General features: G+C 32.8%; 1 protein-coding gene across 1 annotated transcript in view; it reads left to right on the forward strand.

Moving 5' to 3' along the window:
- LOC149783687 (uncharacterized) overlaps positions 1-10236 on the forward strand; it is a 168830-nt gene extending 158594 nt beyond the window's left edge. Inside the window, exons 22-24 of the mRNA XM_089932889.1 lie at positions 2601-2732; positions 3155-3246; positions 5231-10236. Of these exons, the coding sequence (XP_089789015.1) occupies positions 2601-2732; positions 3155-3246; positions 5231-5864 (858 nt within the window). The 3' untranslated portion in view covers positions 5865-10236. The remainder of the gene's footprint in view (positions 1-2600; positions 2733-3154; positions 3247-5230) is intronic.
- The last annotated feature ends 6256 nt before the right edge of the window (positions 10237-16492 follow it).

The following is a 16492-nucleotide window of genomic DNA, read 5'->3' on the forward strand; positions in this document are numbered from 1 at the left end:
CTGAGAAGCCATAAACTTGAATTGACTTTTTTACTGATATGTTTGATATGTTCAGTCCATGATAGGTTATTATCTACCAGAACACCAATTAGTCTATCATGACAGACCATTTGCAAATTTGTATCCTTCCATGTCAGACATATTTCATCACTATCAAGATTTGTCCTTCTTTGCCATGTTGAGATAAGTAATATTTTAGTTTTACCAGTATTTACCACCATGCCATTGCATGTGCACCAGTTTTCCAGTTTGTTTAGGGCATTCTGTAAAGAAATTTTAAGTTTATGCTTTGTGTTTTGGATGTCTGACAATGTTGTGTCATCTGCATAGAGATCTGTAGATGATATTGAGTCTCTTAGTAAAAGTGGTAGGTCATTAATAAATAAAATGAATAGTAATGGACCTAGAATTGAACCTTGAGGTACTCCATATCTAATTGTTCCAGGTTCAGACAGAACATTATTTATGTAAATATGTTGTGTTCTCTAACTTAAGTACAAAGTAAACCATCTAATTCTTCTTTCATCACATTGGTAGATTTTCAGTTTCTTCAAAAGGATTTCATGATCCACCATGTCAAAAGCTTTCCTGAAATCTACAAATACAGATCCTATTATTCTGCCTTGGTCAAGTGCTTGAAGCCATTTATCAGTTGGGAGATCAAGGCATCTCACAGGAATGTTTCTGTCTAAAGCCTAATTGATTATACAATGGTCCATCATGCTAAAATTACTCATTGTACCTCTTTCATAATTTGGACACGAGTAATGGGTCTATTAAATTGGTCAAATCTGGTTAAATTATTGTTACTTAATTTTTTACACTTCAGTTTAGTGCTTAGGTTATGAGAATTAGTTGTAATGTAATTTACACTTAATTAACTACTCTATTTTTGTGCTTGAATGCTGTTGACATAGCCTTAGAATATATGTCATTAAAAGACTTCCCCACTTATAGCACAGGTAACTTCACTGATGCAATGATGAGATTATAAAGATAGAGCAGTGTAGTTTACCATATGGTATTATATGATTATTGTTTATTACATGGTTGTCACAGAATAAGGCAAAGAAATAACTTGGTTTTGTCTTAAAAACAATTAGACTATTTCTCGTTGTACATACGTACAACGTTATATAGGGTGAATGTGTTTTTCCCAGGTAAGCGACTGTATTACATGTACCTAGCCACAGATTACTTGTGTCGGGTATCATGACTAACACGAGGTGCATGGGTATTCTACCCCGACTTGTACTCACTCTCCTATGGATTTAAGTAAGACGATTCCCGAAAAACCAGACTTGTCATTTTTTGGATCACGTCAAGGAGTATACTCTCCTTTATTCTCCAGCCATAGGGGTAAGTGTTAAATTTACATTCTATTTATTTGATAGGCGAAGCTTATTCGGTTTGTACTGTGTTATCACGTAATGTTTATTACAACACAGATTTTTAAAAGTAATATCATATATATAGAAATTATGCATAAACTATTATGTCCCATTTGGTTTTATTATAGCTGCGTATGTGAATCTGTAGTGCGTATGTGAATCTGTAGCTGCGTCTGTGCGTCTGTGTGTCTATGTTGGCAGCTGTGTCTGTGTTGGCAGTAGCTGTGTCTGTGATGGAAGCTGTTTCTGTGTTTGAAGATGATTCTGACTGTGTTCGTAGCTGACTGTTCGTAGCTGACTGTTATAGTAGCTGACTATTATGGTAGCTGACCATGTCTGTGGCCGTGAATATATATGAAATGTTATAGAGAATATAACTAGAGCGGTCCGAAGCTGTACGAAGCCGTCTAAAGTTTCATGGAGTCATCTGGAGCTTCCAGAACAACGCTATCTGTTGTGATAGCATTATTGTGAATCTTTAGTCATGATAAGATTGTTTTGAATCTTTAGGTGTGTCAAAGATTATTTTGAATCTTTAGTTGTTTCAGAGATTGGTTTAAATCTTTAGAAGTGTCAAAGATTATTTTGAATCTTAAGATGTTTTCAAAGACTATTTTTTTAAATCTTTGTAATTTTGTTCTTGTTGAACAACATACTGTTTAAGGGGTAAGTGCAGACTGTGAGGGTTCTTGGATCTGCACTTCATTTTATTCAATATTTGTTTTGTTTATTTTCAATTGTATTTTTACATCATATATTTATCATTAACTCATTCATAAATTTCCATCTTTCTTACATTGTGTTTGGCTTGTTCATTTCGTCCAAAAACCCACTCGGTTACAATTCAGTGACAATGGTATATAATGAGATTGGAATTATTTTGCAATGTACTTTGTTATATGGTATTATAAGAATGATTTTATTTTGCAATGTAGTTTGCTATATGATATAAGATTGTTATTATTGTACAGTATAGTTTGCTCTATGGTACTATACAGTTCTTATTTATTATAGGGTATTATAAGATTGTAATTATTTTGCAGTGCACTTTGCTATATGGTGTTATAAGATTGTTATTATAGTTGGCTGTCTGGTATTATACATTTCTTATTTATTACATGGTATATTAGGAATGCTATTATTTTACAATATAGTTAGCTATATGGTATTTTCTATATGATGTAGTAAGAATGTTATTATTTTACTCAGGTTGCTGAGCTGGCTAATTACATATCAGAGGAAGGTGAGCTTCATTCTCTAGTGGTACATAATGCTGGATTATCAGATGACAGTTTCCAAAGGATAGCTCTTGGCTTAAAGGTGTCTGCATGCAGACCAGAGGTATATCACCATTCTTTTCTCATTAAAACAATATGTCACTTAACCCCAAATCAAGTCAGTTATCCTGAAAGCAGAGGTGCCCTCTGATACTTATAATTTTCTGTATTCAATTTTTGTGTTACCATGGAAAAAATTTAACATAAGTAAATACATACATTGAAAATGCAGGATATAAGTATGCTAGCATAAGTAGTATGAAAATTGAGAGAGATGGACCATACAGGTCTTTCAGTAGGAGTCTCTACATAAGAATCAAATCAGAGGAAACATCATGTTAAAATTTAAAAGCAATCCATCTTTCAAGTTATAAGCTTATGTGCATTTTGTTCAGTAATCTTCATAAACAGGCAATTTAATTTAATGTATTTCTAATGTAAATTTGTGGATTATTAATGTTTCACATGAACATATCCATCTTTCAGTTACTCAACTTCATGAAGAACAATCTGGGAGAGGCATCCATGCCTGCTCTCCTTGAAATACTTCGTACAAAACCATCTGTCAAAACTGTCCTGTAAGTTGTTTCTCTCTCTCACACACACACACACACAGAGACAGCTGTCTGATACATAAGACATACTAACGTTTATAGTTACCCCATCATTTAACATACAACACTCCCTCGATAATTCACATGTGCATAACTCATAAACCCACTTAATACATGGGGCAGGTGTGGATTTTGTGTTGTTTTTAATAGAAAACTCCAAGAGAATTGACCCTTATCTGTTGAACATGAAGAAAATCATTATCAAAATTGGGAAACAAAACCTTGATATATTCTTATTTTATCACTAAAAACAGAGGTTTGTGTCCAGAAATTTGAATCAACATTATGAAATTCTCAGTTTATAAGTTCTATATTTTGTTAAATTTTCTTTACAAAAAATAAATTCACAGTACACTGTAAAAAACAGTCTTTCGTAAAATTGAAAATGTTACTAGTTCTTATCGGTGGCAACACTTCAAACATAAATAACAATGAAATTAGTTTTGTCAAGTGAAATTTGTATTTTATATTTTAATTCGGTTTCAGTGTAATCATCATAAATACAATATGCTGTCTTGTAGTCAAGCATAAAAAATGTAACTCTAGCATCACAGCTATGTTTTCAGGCATTTCAGTGAAAGTATGATTAACTACCTACTATGTTTTGATCTCCAGTTTTTGGACATTTGTTGGATTTTTACTCTTGCTTGAAAGCAGACATGCTTGTACTATCATGCTAATTTTGTCTTTTGTGTCAAATCAAATAAATTGAATGAAATAAATAAAACTGAAAGGCATGCATATCCTGCCTGTATAAAAGCTAATGGTCATGGTTATTTGCCAGGTCAACTCATTTCATTTGACCAGTCAAATACATTGTTATAAATATTATTATCTCAGTAGCAATTAAACTACATGTACCATTAATTATCCTAGTCATTCACAAATGTGATCAATGATTGCAAGGCAACCAAGTGAAAGGAGTACCCAAAGAATTCAAAGGTTTGTTTGATAGATACATTTTATATTAGATAAGGAGTTCCAAAGTTTATAGTGAATTTAAAATTACTGAGTTGGCATTCAGAGATTCACTTATGGATGAGCAGAAGTTTCACCAAAGCTTGAAATGAAATGATGGTGTCAGTATTTTACTAAAAAAACAGTTTTAAAAAAATTTAGTTTCCACATTGACGAATTTTGCATGAAATAAATGCATACTTTGAACAAAGAATCTTGTTCTGTTGTGCAAAAGTCACTGGCATAATGCACAATTTTTTCTTGGCACACAGCAAGGAATATGTGTGTGATGTGTTCAATGTTTTTGGGGTAATGTTTTTCACAAAATTTTAGGGATTGGTTATCTTCAAAATTAAGGTAAAAAAGCAAACAATTTCTTGAGAAAAATCTTTGTTGATTGACAACCATACCCAATGCAATGAGTATTCAACCATTAAATAGTGTTACTATCCCACTTCCATGGTTTTCTCAATGTCTAGCCAGGATGGCAATCCATCTTCAGTTTTCAGAGGTCCCTCAGAAACTTTCTCCCTCACGTTGTGGTCTTTGGTTTCGGATTCCTTGGTGCACTAGTTATTAAGGAAAAGGTATAATTCTCTTCCTGAAATGAGGTAGAAAATATTATGTCTAGAAACAAGGTGATCAATTTAATAAACTTACGGTATGTTTATTCCTATTAGTTTCAGATTCAGACCCTGTATATCAGTGTCTAGAAGTAAACTTTTTATGTACACATCCATTTATCAATTAATTAATTATTAATTAATCAGTTATTAATCAGTGTTAATCCTGTCTTCAGATGGAGGTTTCTGCTTGAGTCTGAATTCATATATTAGGTACTACTTTGTTTTCAAAAATGTGTTCTTTGTTCTTAAATGTTGTTGTTTAGAACAGTTAAAAATCCACACATAATTTTGGGCCAAAATTGTAACAGTTATATTTATCAAATTATAAAATCAGATATTGGATGCCATTTACTTCCATGTTTCAGGCTCCATGGCAACCCTGTTGGAGATGATGGGTGCAAGAAACTGGCTGATGGAATGATTGCCGATACCTCCACAAGGGGTAGGCCAACACTGAGTCGAACCTTGACAGAAGAGGAGATGTGGATTGAACCAAGTGAGTATGTGACTCCATCTGAAGAACGTGTTAAACAAGCATCAAAACGAAAAGGACCTGAAATTAAATTGAAGACTCTTGATCTGGGAAAAACTGGAATGACAGATCTAGGCATTGAAGCCATAGCTAACATGCTAGAGAAGGAAGGAGGAGTTGAAGAGTTAAATTTGAATCAGAATACAGCAATAAGTTTGGCTGGATGGAGCCGACTGGGACGAGCCCTGGAAGCAAATGCGACTTTGAAAAAGTTAAGCCTAGATAATAATCCAGTAGGGGATGATGGTATCCAAAAAATTGCTGATGGGTTAAGACAGAACACAACTCTTACATCTCTTGAGTTAGAACATGTAGGCATGAGTGATAGAGGTGGCAGGGCACTGCTGTCCTTGTTAACAGAAAATTCAACAATCTGTACCTTGACAATTAATCCTGGAAACACTGTATCTGAATCAGTTCAGAATGGAATTAAAAAGTATCTTGCACTGAATACTGGCAGAAACTAATTAATGAAAAAGAATGTTAAAATTCATTATGATCCTATTAACCAAATTACCCCAGAACCTGATTGATGGTATTCAGATTCTAACCTATACATTTTATAAATTCATTTTTGATAGCGAGCTCTAGGAAATATGTTAATGCTAATTTGAGGGGTGTGAATAAATTTGTTTGACTGCTAATTAAATGATAATTCATAATCAGTATTAAGTGTCTTCATTATGCATACAGCAGATGTTTGATATTTTAAGTATCAGACCTGCCAACCCTTATGATTTTGCCATTAGTCTTACAGAAAATGCCCATAAAATATGGACTTCCTGTATAAAAACACAGAGTATGGAAATAAATTGTTTGCAGTAAAATCCAGATACTGGCTTGTCTGTGTTTGATTCAGATCTTGATTAATATTAGGTTCAATGGAATTGGTCAGGGAACCAGACTAACTTTACCAGAGTACCTCAGATGCTTTAAGCATCACATATTTTGTGATGCAACTCCTGTATCATCAAGCTATTTTTTTTCTTCACTTTTTTTAAATGGCATCCAGCACGTGAGCAGTCAGGATGAAAGGGACAATACAAATCTAAAAGAGTTTGAATAATACAGAAGAATAAATTGGAATATTCATGTTCTTGGTGGAAAAAAGCAGGAAGGGCAACAATTACATTTATTGGAAATTATGTGTTGATTTGAGAATGTCACATGGCAGGAAAGATGATAGCAATCAACACAGCTTCTTTTTTTTTAAGGATTACATAAAGCTGAGTGATATCAAGAAATCATTGAGCTTGTATGACTGGGAACTGCAGTTTTTGAAACTGGATTGGAGGTAATTAAGGTTAAAGTAAACTTTATGAACTTTTGGGTTGTTGGGTTGAACATGATGTGTATTGTTGGTACATTTGTCTTGAATCATAATTTTGGACTCTTAAATGCATGTTTACCAGCTGGACAGAAGCAGTACTTGATATTTTGTTACACGTTACTGAAAACTGGCCCAACTTACAGAGAAAAATTGACTGCCTTAATGAGGAAGTCTTGTTAGGGTTGACAGGTCTGAAATATTATTATTTCTGATGTATAAGTTATTATAACATTATCTCATCTGTTCAGTCTGTTGTTAGAAATTATACACCTGTATGTATAAAGGTTTGTGTAGAAATGAAATACATCTTTCTGTAAACTTAAGATAACATATATTATATAATTATATCAGATCTTTCTAAACAATATTTTTGTATGATATACTAGATCGAATAATACAAAAGTTAATGTGATTCAGAGTTAAGTTATATCAGATCTATGATAATTTTAATACATTTTGAATGATGTGTTTTCCCCTCATTACCTAATCTTTAGAGTATGAAATGTTTGGTTTATTATTTTTTTAGTATTTGCTCAAATTGTAGGTTTATTTCTTTCCTCATTTGTGTCAGCAATGATTATTGTAGTAATTAAGCTATGACTGATTCAGTTCAGTCAGCCCTATTTGAACAGGTTCACCTACTGTTTTGACAAAGCAATACTTATATATTTCTTACAAGGCAAAGGTCAAATGATATTTTATTGGCTACTTTCATGCAGAATTTCAAAATTGATTTTTTAAAATATATTTTAGTAAAATTTTCATAAAAATGTTAAATTCAAAATATTTGAAATATATACTTCCTATCTCATCACATGAGATATTCTGTCATTTCCTTTTAATGTTCGTTATATATGACACATAATTACTTCGATATGGACATGTTTTTAATCTCTCTTTATTGCTGATTGTTAATTCTGAAAATGATATTAAGCCATTTAATTAGGTAAAATTTGCCTACTTTTGAAGTGCTTTCATTAAATGTGATAATGCATGTATTAAACATGCAATAGGATGAATATGTAAACAAATAGACTATGCCTTTTCAAAGTAAGTTTTGCTATCATGGTATTAGTATTTATAATGATGAACTACTTTTGCTGGTTAGGTGTGTTTTTGTAAATAATGACTAGGCTTAGAATGTGTAATTAAAATATGTGTAAAAGTCCTTGAGAGTTATCACAGATGTATATGGTGTGGGTAAACTAATTGAACACTTCCTGTTTAAGTAGACCAAATTAAGGGCTTGGAAAAGTCAGAATACTTGAAGGCTTTTTAAGTAAAAAGTACACCTTGGGAATATTTTGATGTGATGATACAGGGTCAAAAAGTGCGAAATTGCTTGAAAATGGTGCAGAACTCAGTTAAATGATAAAGTAATAAACAAAAAATATTACTGCATTTAATATTATGATAACTGATTTCAATTATTTGTATAAATTAAATAAGCAAAAGTTTTATATTAAGCTATAGCTTGAAAAGAAATATTAATAAAAGCTTCTTCCCAGATGAAATCAGCTCATTTGAAAATGTGGCCTTAGCTTTTGCCTTGATAAGTGTGACTTGTGTATGTAATTACAGATTCTATATTTCAGAAGTATTTTTCCAATTTATTGATGCAACAAATAGAGCATGTTTTGATTAGGACTACAACGGGTACCAAATTTAGGACTTGGGTGTTTGAAGTGGTACTCAGTTAAGCCTTGAGTGCTTGAAATTGTAGTCACTGATGACACTTATTCTAGCCACATTATTGATAGGAAATGCAAAGTTTGCTCATATATTATTATATGCATACTAACAATGTACATCATTTAGTAAAATCAGAAAAAAAATTATTCAGATTATCTTTCAGTTTTTGGTTGACCAATCATTATTCCATTCAACAAATTGCATTAATTTGTATTTGCTAGACAGTGTAGCCATGACCATGAGTTGATTTAATGTAGGAAAATGGTTTAAATAGTAGAAAAGTAAGCAGACATTAAGGCATGACAAGTCTAATTTTTGAGCTAAACATTGATACAGAGTTAATTAGGATATGCAAGGTATAGCTTTCAAAATGATTTGACTAAAATAGGTCACCTGAAAGTATTCTCCATTGTGTTTCTAAAACATTATTGTATATAGGCCTCCCATACACATAATATACAAAAAAAGAATAAACTCCTGAGTGGTTGCCATGAGGCATGTTTAATTAGAGGAAAATTTTAAGTAGCAGATCTTCCAAATTGTCCTTAGGAATTGTCTCCTGTTTTTATCAAGCACTGAAGTCCCAAATTTGGGACTTGAGTCTAACTTGTACAAAGATGTACCTCACTTGCACTTGGGGACTTGAGGACTTGTTCTACCACTAGTTTCAACTGGGTCAAAGTCAGTGTTGTAAGGTAACCTTATATCGATAGCTTATTCATGTATAGTTGTATGTAGGAAAGGGATATAATCCATGATTTAATTCTTGATATACCAGGGCCTGGAGTTTTGTACCATATTTATTCACATGGGAACCTTTCTTTTTGTTGTCCCCCACCAACGTTACAGTGATCTTTTTATGCACAGATTTTGCATGCAATGAATTTTTTTTCTCCATAAAATATTCTTTGGTAGTGAAATTGAATTGTAAGATCACTGAAGAAAGGGCACTAACTCTCACTTCAGTTCTATGATGAAGAGCTTGTGTTATGCTAACGCTCGCTAAACTATTTTGATTTCATAGTTTATGACTTATTTTCTAACATGTTTATGACCTGTGAATCTTATTCTTGTAAACAAAATGGTGAAAGTTTAAATCAATCATGCTATTTACTTCATCCAAGAAAGTGGTTTATTGCTTGCAGATGGCAAACATGCTGTGATATTTGGTAAATATAGTAATGTTAATGTGGTAAATTATAAATTATTATATTCATGATGTTATTTGATTCATTATAGACTAACTATAATACTGTGTGAGTTTTAACACTCATTCTTAAGAGCCTTTGAAGACTATTTTTGACACAGGAAGTGTTAATTTTGCAGTTAATTTCACAAATGCTGTGATAAAAATTATTTTAATAATGTCATAAATTATACTGCACCTCCTATTATAAAGCACTTCATTAAAATGTAGTTCCTTTTACAAGGCGAGTATTGACATGGATCCCATTTAATTTATCAGTGATTTAATATACATGTATTTAATTGTAAGGTGATCTCAGTATAAGGTAATACACTCCATGGCTACCATGGATAATGTGATAATGCAGGAGTACTGCAATACACTTAGTGAATACTGTTATAATGAGGGAATACTGTAATATACACCATGGCTACCATGGATACTATTGTGAGGAGGGAACGCTGTAATTAATTTTGATCAATGAACTTGCTGGTAAAGGATTGTTTATGTAATGTCTCTATTTGATTTTTTAGAAAACTAAGTTTAGTTAAGATAAATGTTGATATGCTTCATTAAATAATTACTTTGTAAACACCCATGTAAGCTGTAGCAAATAAAAGTTGTTCAGATATATGAACTTTGTTTTATTTATTGTCTTGTTTTTCATTCCCAAAACAGAGGAAATGAGAGGTACTTTATAGGTTAATCTGCCTGGCCCTCTGTCCATCTGTAGGTCTGTTTATCTATCCATCCATTCAGCATTCTATCAACCTGCTCACTTACCTATCCATCTGTCAGTCTGTCTATCCATCTATGTGTCTGTCCATTCATCCATATGTCTGTCTGTCTCTCTACCCACCTGCCTAACTATGTATCCATGTATCAGTACATCTTAATGGCATTATGGGTATATGCAGATGAAAAAGTGAATGAAATAACTTAGCAATAAAAGTACTAATTTGCAAATAATTTTACCTTTTAGTCTGCTTGTAATTTTGAAGGTACAGTATTATGATTTTCTGTTACACAGCAAGGAGCAAAGAATATTAGTTTCAAAATTTATGTAGCCATTTTGAGGCATATATATGCCCAAATTTCATGTAAGCACACTGACATACTTGTGCAGCACTGAATTATTGTCTTATGTTGTTGAGGTGCTGTTTTTTAGCACATGACAGGTAAACTTAACTTATGATATGGGGCATTGTCCATATTTGGTCTGTGTTTGATTGAACTTGGAATATATGCTTCTATCATCAAGATCTCAAATAAGTTTCATAATGAGCTAAATCTATACATATTAATGAGGTGATCTTTCATTTCATTGAATCAACTTGTTAGCACTCTAGAGACTATTTCTGATCTGACTTTGAGCAAACTTGATGAATTGATTTAAATCATTAATATATCCAGTGAGTTTTATTATGTAGAAATTCTACAAATATTAATGAAATTCAGCACAGTTAGAAATAATTGTCAAATTGTTGTTGAAACATTTCACTGCACTAATAATGAAGTGGCAACATATTCTCTTACTTGGGTACAGCCCTTTCTCTACTTAAGAGCACTTATCAGAGACATATAGCACTGAAATCTTTGATAGCAAACAATCCAGTAGTTTGTTGCAAATCTTTTTTATGTCTCTGGTACAATATGAGAGAGAAAGATCTATTACAATGATATATGTAGATAGATTAATAGATACATAGATAGGTAATGGGGAGAAACAGACGGAACACAACAGTTTTTGTAATACAGATAATAATATTTACACATGTAAATCACTGACAGATAGGGAGTTGCAATGGCTCAGTGGTTAGTTTGCTGAACTCGTGACTGAAAGGGTATGGGTTTGAATCCTACCATTGGACCAGTCTTGGTCAGCTACAATGGTGTGTTCTTGGGCAAGGCACTTTACTCCAATTTCTTCAGTGCTAAATAACCTACTTGTGTTGATTTGCCACTATGCACCAAAACAAACAAACACCATTTACATATATATGAAGAAAATCAGGAAAAGTATTTTTTATATCTTTATAAGTGTATTAAATGCATTCAAAGAAACAGACAAGTTAACTTTTGTTTATTCAGATTAGAATTTTCAGTCATTTTCTATAGACTTATTCTCAATAAAATTTTAACAGGTTTAAACTTTCTATGACTTATAAAGATCATAAAAACAGCTGAGATGAATCCAGAAATAGGCTAAATGTCGCAGTGAAAAGAAGTGATTCAGATTTAGAAATAAGATACTGAACTGATCTCCATAATGGTTATGTTCTTAAAAGATCATGAAATGCAGTTTTACTGAATCTCCACTGACTCAGACTAGAATTGCTTCTACATTAAATGATAGTGCAGTTATTAAGTTTGAGTGACATTATTTGACCATGTCATTGAAATCTTTCTATTCTGGGAAAATACATGGCTCTCTATGATTACAACTTCTGCTAATGGTAATCGTATCTTACAGATTACTGCTTTTCCATGTTATGACTATATGGTCATAAACTAAGTATCAGAAAGAAGCAAAACCCATCAAAATTGTAAAACTTAACAAATAATTTCATTTTTAAATTTATAAAATGAAAATGTAAGATGAACGTAAAGTATTTTGGAGTGAATCCACAATAATCCTAGAAAGTTATATTAAGTTCAAAAGAATTGAATATTCTGAATGAATTTCAGATCCTCATTTGTATGTATCCCAATGGAATTGTCCAGAACTCATTCACAATAGTCCCAGAATATTGTTCAAGTCCAAGGAGCACTTTGTAATTCCAATGAATAATCCTAATAAAAGTCTCCTCTCAAATTATAATTAATACAACTGCAGACTGATTTCAACATATGAAATAAGAATCTGAAATAAGAATAAGTCCAAAATAGGAATGAATATGATTGTTCAGTTCTCTCCTTACATACAACTTCAGAGGCCTACTACGACTATATGTCGCAATATACCCCACGTGACAGATCTTACTACTTAGTCTAATATATTAAAATACCTTTTCGTGTGACCTAACCCATCCAATGGGAAATAACTTGATTCTTCGAAGAACCCATCTGAGCTAAACCCTTCAAAGGGAAATAACCCAAAGCAAGTAAACATGTCTTATTAATAATTTTATTATTAATTGTCGCAAACACCTACGTCAGCAACTATTTATATATACTGTAAAATCTACACTCTTAATAGCTTAAAATAGAATTGTATACTCGTGTGAAAAAAATTAATCCTCTAATATCTTAACTATAGATGATCATTACAGTTCATAATCATGAATAAAATATTCACAAAATATAGACAAAATTATATTCCAAGGTTACAAAATTATATATATAGGTCTTCCTCCACCATTAATACTGGCCGCCAAGAATAGCCTATCGTGTGCTAAAAAACGGCGTTAAACCCTACAAAAACAACAACAACAGCAACATACATACATACATACATACATACATACATTAATGTTAAGGGTTACTTTCCACTTCTTCAATTCAAAATCAAATGAGAGAACAACAAAAACGCACACCCCTAAAAAAAGCAAAAAAGATAAAATGAGTAAAACCCATTAGCTGAAATCTTAACACAATTGTTGAAAGAAAAGAGTCACTATTGATACAGCACTATCAGTAACTACAATGAACTATGGATAATGCAAAGTTGATAAAAAGCCTTAGAATGCCTCAACCTCAAACAAAACCTATTTCTTCTTCTCTGCTTCATCTAATGTATCTCCCTAACTGCCCCTTCTTCTCGGCTCCATTTTTGTCTATTCCAGGCGAATCAATCTGTCATACTCAAAGAAAAGGTTTAAAAACCTAAGCAAAATGTACTAGTAGTTTTACTTATCCGAGTTTTATTTGACCCTTTCCACCTCATTATTGGTATTTGGACATTTTTTTTTTTGGGGGGGGGTGTAAGGTCAGAGTCAACTACGTAACGCTATTGTCGCCGTGACGTCTTTGGTCAAGGTCACGTGGTGAGAGGGGTTTACTGGCCTGGTTTGCAGAAAGACAATAAGCTTACTCAATGTTTGACGACTAACTGCAATGTTGTCGAAAAATTTACATCTCTCACCATTTGTAACTACCATTCGCTCTGATTCCACGCTTTGGTTTAAAGTCAATAAAACGGGTTCTGAAACTGACGATGACGTTTATTTTGGATTCTTCTATGTTACTCCATCAGGTTTCAAGGTTTTATACTAAAAAAGAAATTGATAAATTTGGTTTCAACATGACTAAATTATTATCATGTGTGCTTCGAATAAAAGGGGAGAATTGAATTCCAGAACTCTTAAAATCAGTACAAAATCCTTCTCAAGCACGTCGATTCTGGTGTCGATTAGGTTATTTATTGTAAGTGATACCCATAATTTTCTCGACGAGTATAAACTGCGCGAAAAACGAGTAACATTAGATCAGGAAATTAATGCCACTGTGAAAATACTGATAGACATGTAAAATAATAACCTTAATTTCCAAAATCGAATATTATTGAACATTCAGCTGTTTCTAACAACTCTAAATTATGATAACACTTTTTGCATATATGAACGTCACCGACTTTTTCCAATTGGTCACTCCTTGTTAATTACTAGTTCTAGCTTCTACCACAAAACTAAACAAATTTTACTTGCTGATAACAAAAGGTTATCACAAAACCGAGATGGCAAAAAAATAAACAGACTGATTATACTAAAAATATTGATAAAGGTACACCAGAAGAGATATTAAAGAAGATTCCACATGTACATAATCGTATATAATGTTATAACTATGATCATTATTTAATGACACTGCTTCAGAATGTTTTTTAATAAGTAATAACAATCTTATTTGTAATAATAATAATAATAATAACCTGGTTTGGAACTAAATGCGACAAAGGCACTCAGAACATATCATTATGCGAAAAATATGTAAGATAATAACCAAACAAACGAACTGAACAAATTTTACCCAACTTGATTTCAGTTTATTCTGTACAGGAATTCATTTGTAATCTTAATGCCATTTAACTTTTGCACACAGCGAGCACGCGCTTCACTGGGTAATCCATTTGAACCATATTTCGTCTCCTTCCTTAGTAGTTCTGCCAACCAGAGCTTTGCACACGCTTAATTGCGACGTCATACATTCATTCTCCAACGATCCTTACAGAAAAGTTTAAATTCGCCGCCACCGTGCGGTGTTGGTATAGGGTAATCGCTTAACAGCTGACCTAGCAAATTTAAACAATGTTATATAGAGTCATTCATGTATGATGTCCGCAGGAAAATTATTTATTTTATGAAAAATTGCTTGCATTATAATCGATATGACTGTGATCCGCTAACAGACCATAAGAAACAACAACGTTGTTGAAATTTGACTTGATCCTCGCAATTTGCATTGCTAGTCACATAACCTACATGTCTGTGACATCAGATATAATAGTCAAATGATATCAACAAATAACATCCTTTCCAATGGTATTGTACCCAAATTCGAAAACATTAAATGAATGTCACATACTGTTTCTAAAAGAACGAAATGACACCTAATTTTCAATGCATTTCGTTTTCAGCAGCAAAACGGACAAAGAAAGAAACGTCCCGCAGAGAGCATATATGAACGCGGTAGTCACGTGATGTAATAAACCCATCGTTGACGCGTGCTATATTCTTGATGAATCTGACTTTCTCGAGACTGCTGAGGCAGCGTTGGGTTTCTGGTTGTTGTTCTCAGAATAAATATGTCGAGAATGATGTGCCATTTCGATAAAAGGTATGCGTCTTTCGAAGCCATTCACTCTAGCAATCGGGTGCATTCCGAAAGCGATTCCGATGTCCCCTAACTCCAGGGAAGCTCAAATATTCAGCAGGCCATCACACACCAGACAAAATCATACTAGTGTTTTCAAGAATGGTGTTTCTATATTCTGCAAATTTCTTATTTTGGTAAATGTTACACGAATTGAAGAGATCATATAGCATAATAGATCTGGAATCAGTCTTGGAATCATTACTGAAATCTAATCAAGTAAAATAGAACTCGTCAGAATTGTACTCATTATTATTTATGACTGTTGGCGGCTCAGAGTTGGCTACAGTCTTTGACATTTGTCCATTTGCAACTTCAGATGATGTTACTAAAAAAGGCCCAATAAACAACTGCAATATGTAACTTTGAGGAATAGTATTTACGCAAGTCTTATGAATACACATTTAGCTGACCAGGAACGAGAAAGCAATTGGCAGAAATAAATGCATTTAAACAGCACGTTCCTGACGTCACAGCGAACAAACGTATTTTTTTTAGCTCTGATATTATTGCAAATTTTATTGAAGTTCCTTCGCAAATGGATACAGTCTTGTTATCGAATATTACACCATGTTGCCGAGAGAGAATTGTGTAAGCTTTTTGTGACGATTGTTTCAATATCCTTTAAATATATTCAGAATTACACAGAATGACAAACTGTCATATGTAAACTAACGTTGTTTATTTTAGTGACGTCATTCCCATAACGTCAAGCTTGAAAACTTTCTCTCAATTTGCTTGATTTGTTTACTGTGTAAAACCGGCTTCGTGTATAATTTTAAAAGTTCTGCTGAGTGTGGCCACCACCATCACCGATTAAAATAGAATAAAGGAACAGGAAAACAAGAGCAAAGAAATAATACGAAGAAGAGGAAACGATTAGCAAACCGCGAAGCCGTGAACAAAGGAATTGAACAGAACAAAGGAACTATCAAACAAAGGAACGATTGGAACACGTAACAGAAAACATAGGAGAGACTTCTAGCAGAAGAGCAGACTGGGTTAGGACAAAAACAAAAGATAAGTCATCATTCAATGCTATACGCAATTTAAGTAGAAGAATGCAAACTAGGTCC

Source organism: Sinohyriopsis cumingii, chromosome 14 (assembly GCF_028554795.1).
Source record: "Sinohyriopsis cumingii isolate HCF-2022 chromosome 14, ASM2855479v2, whole genome shotgun sequence".
NCBI lineage: Eukaryota > Metazoa > Mollusca > Bivalvia > Unionida > Unionidae > Sinohyriopsis > Sinohyriopsis cumingii.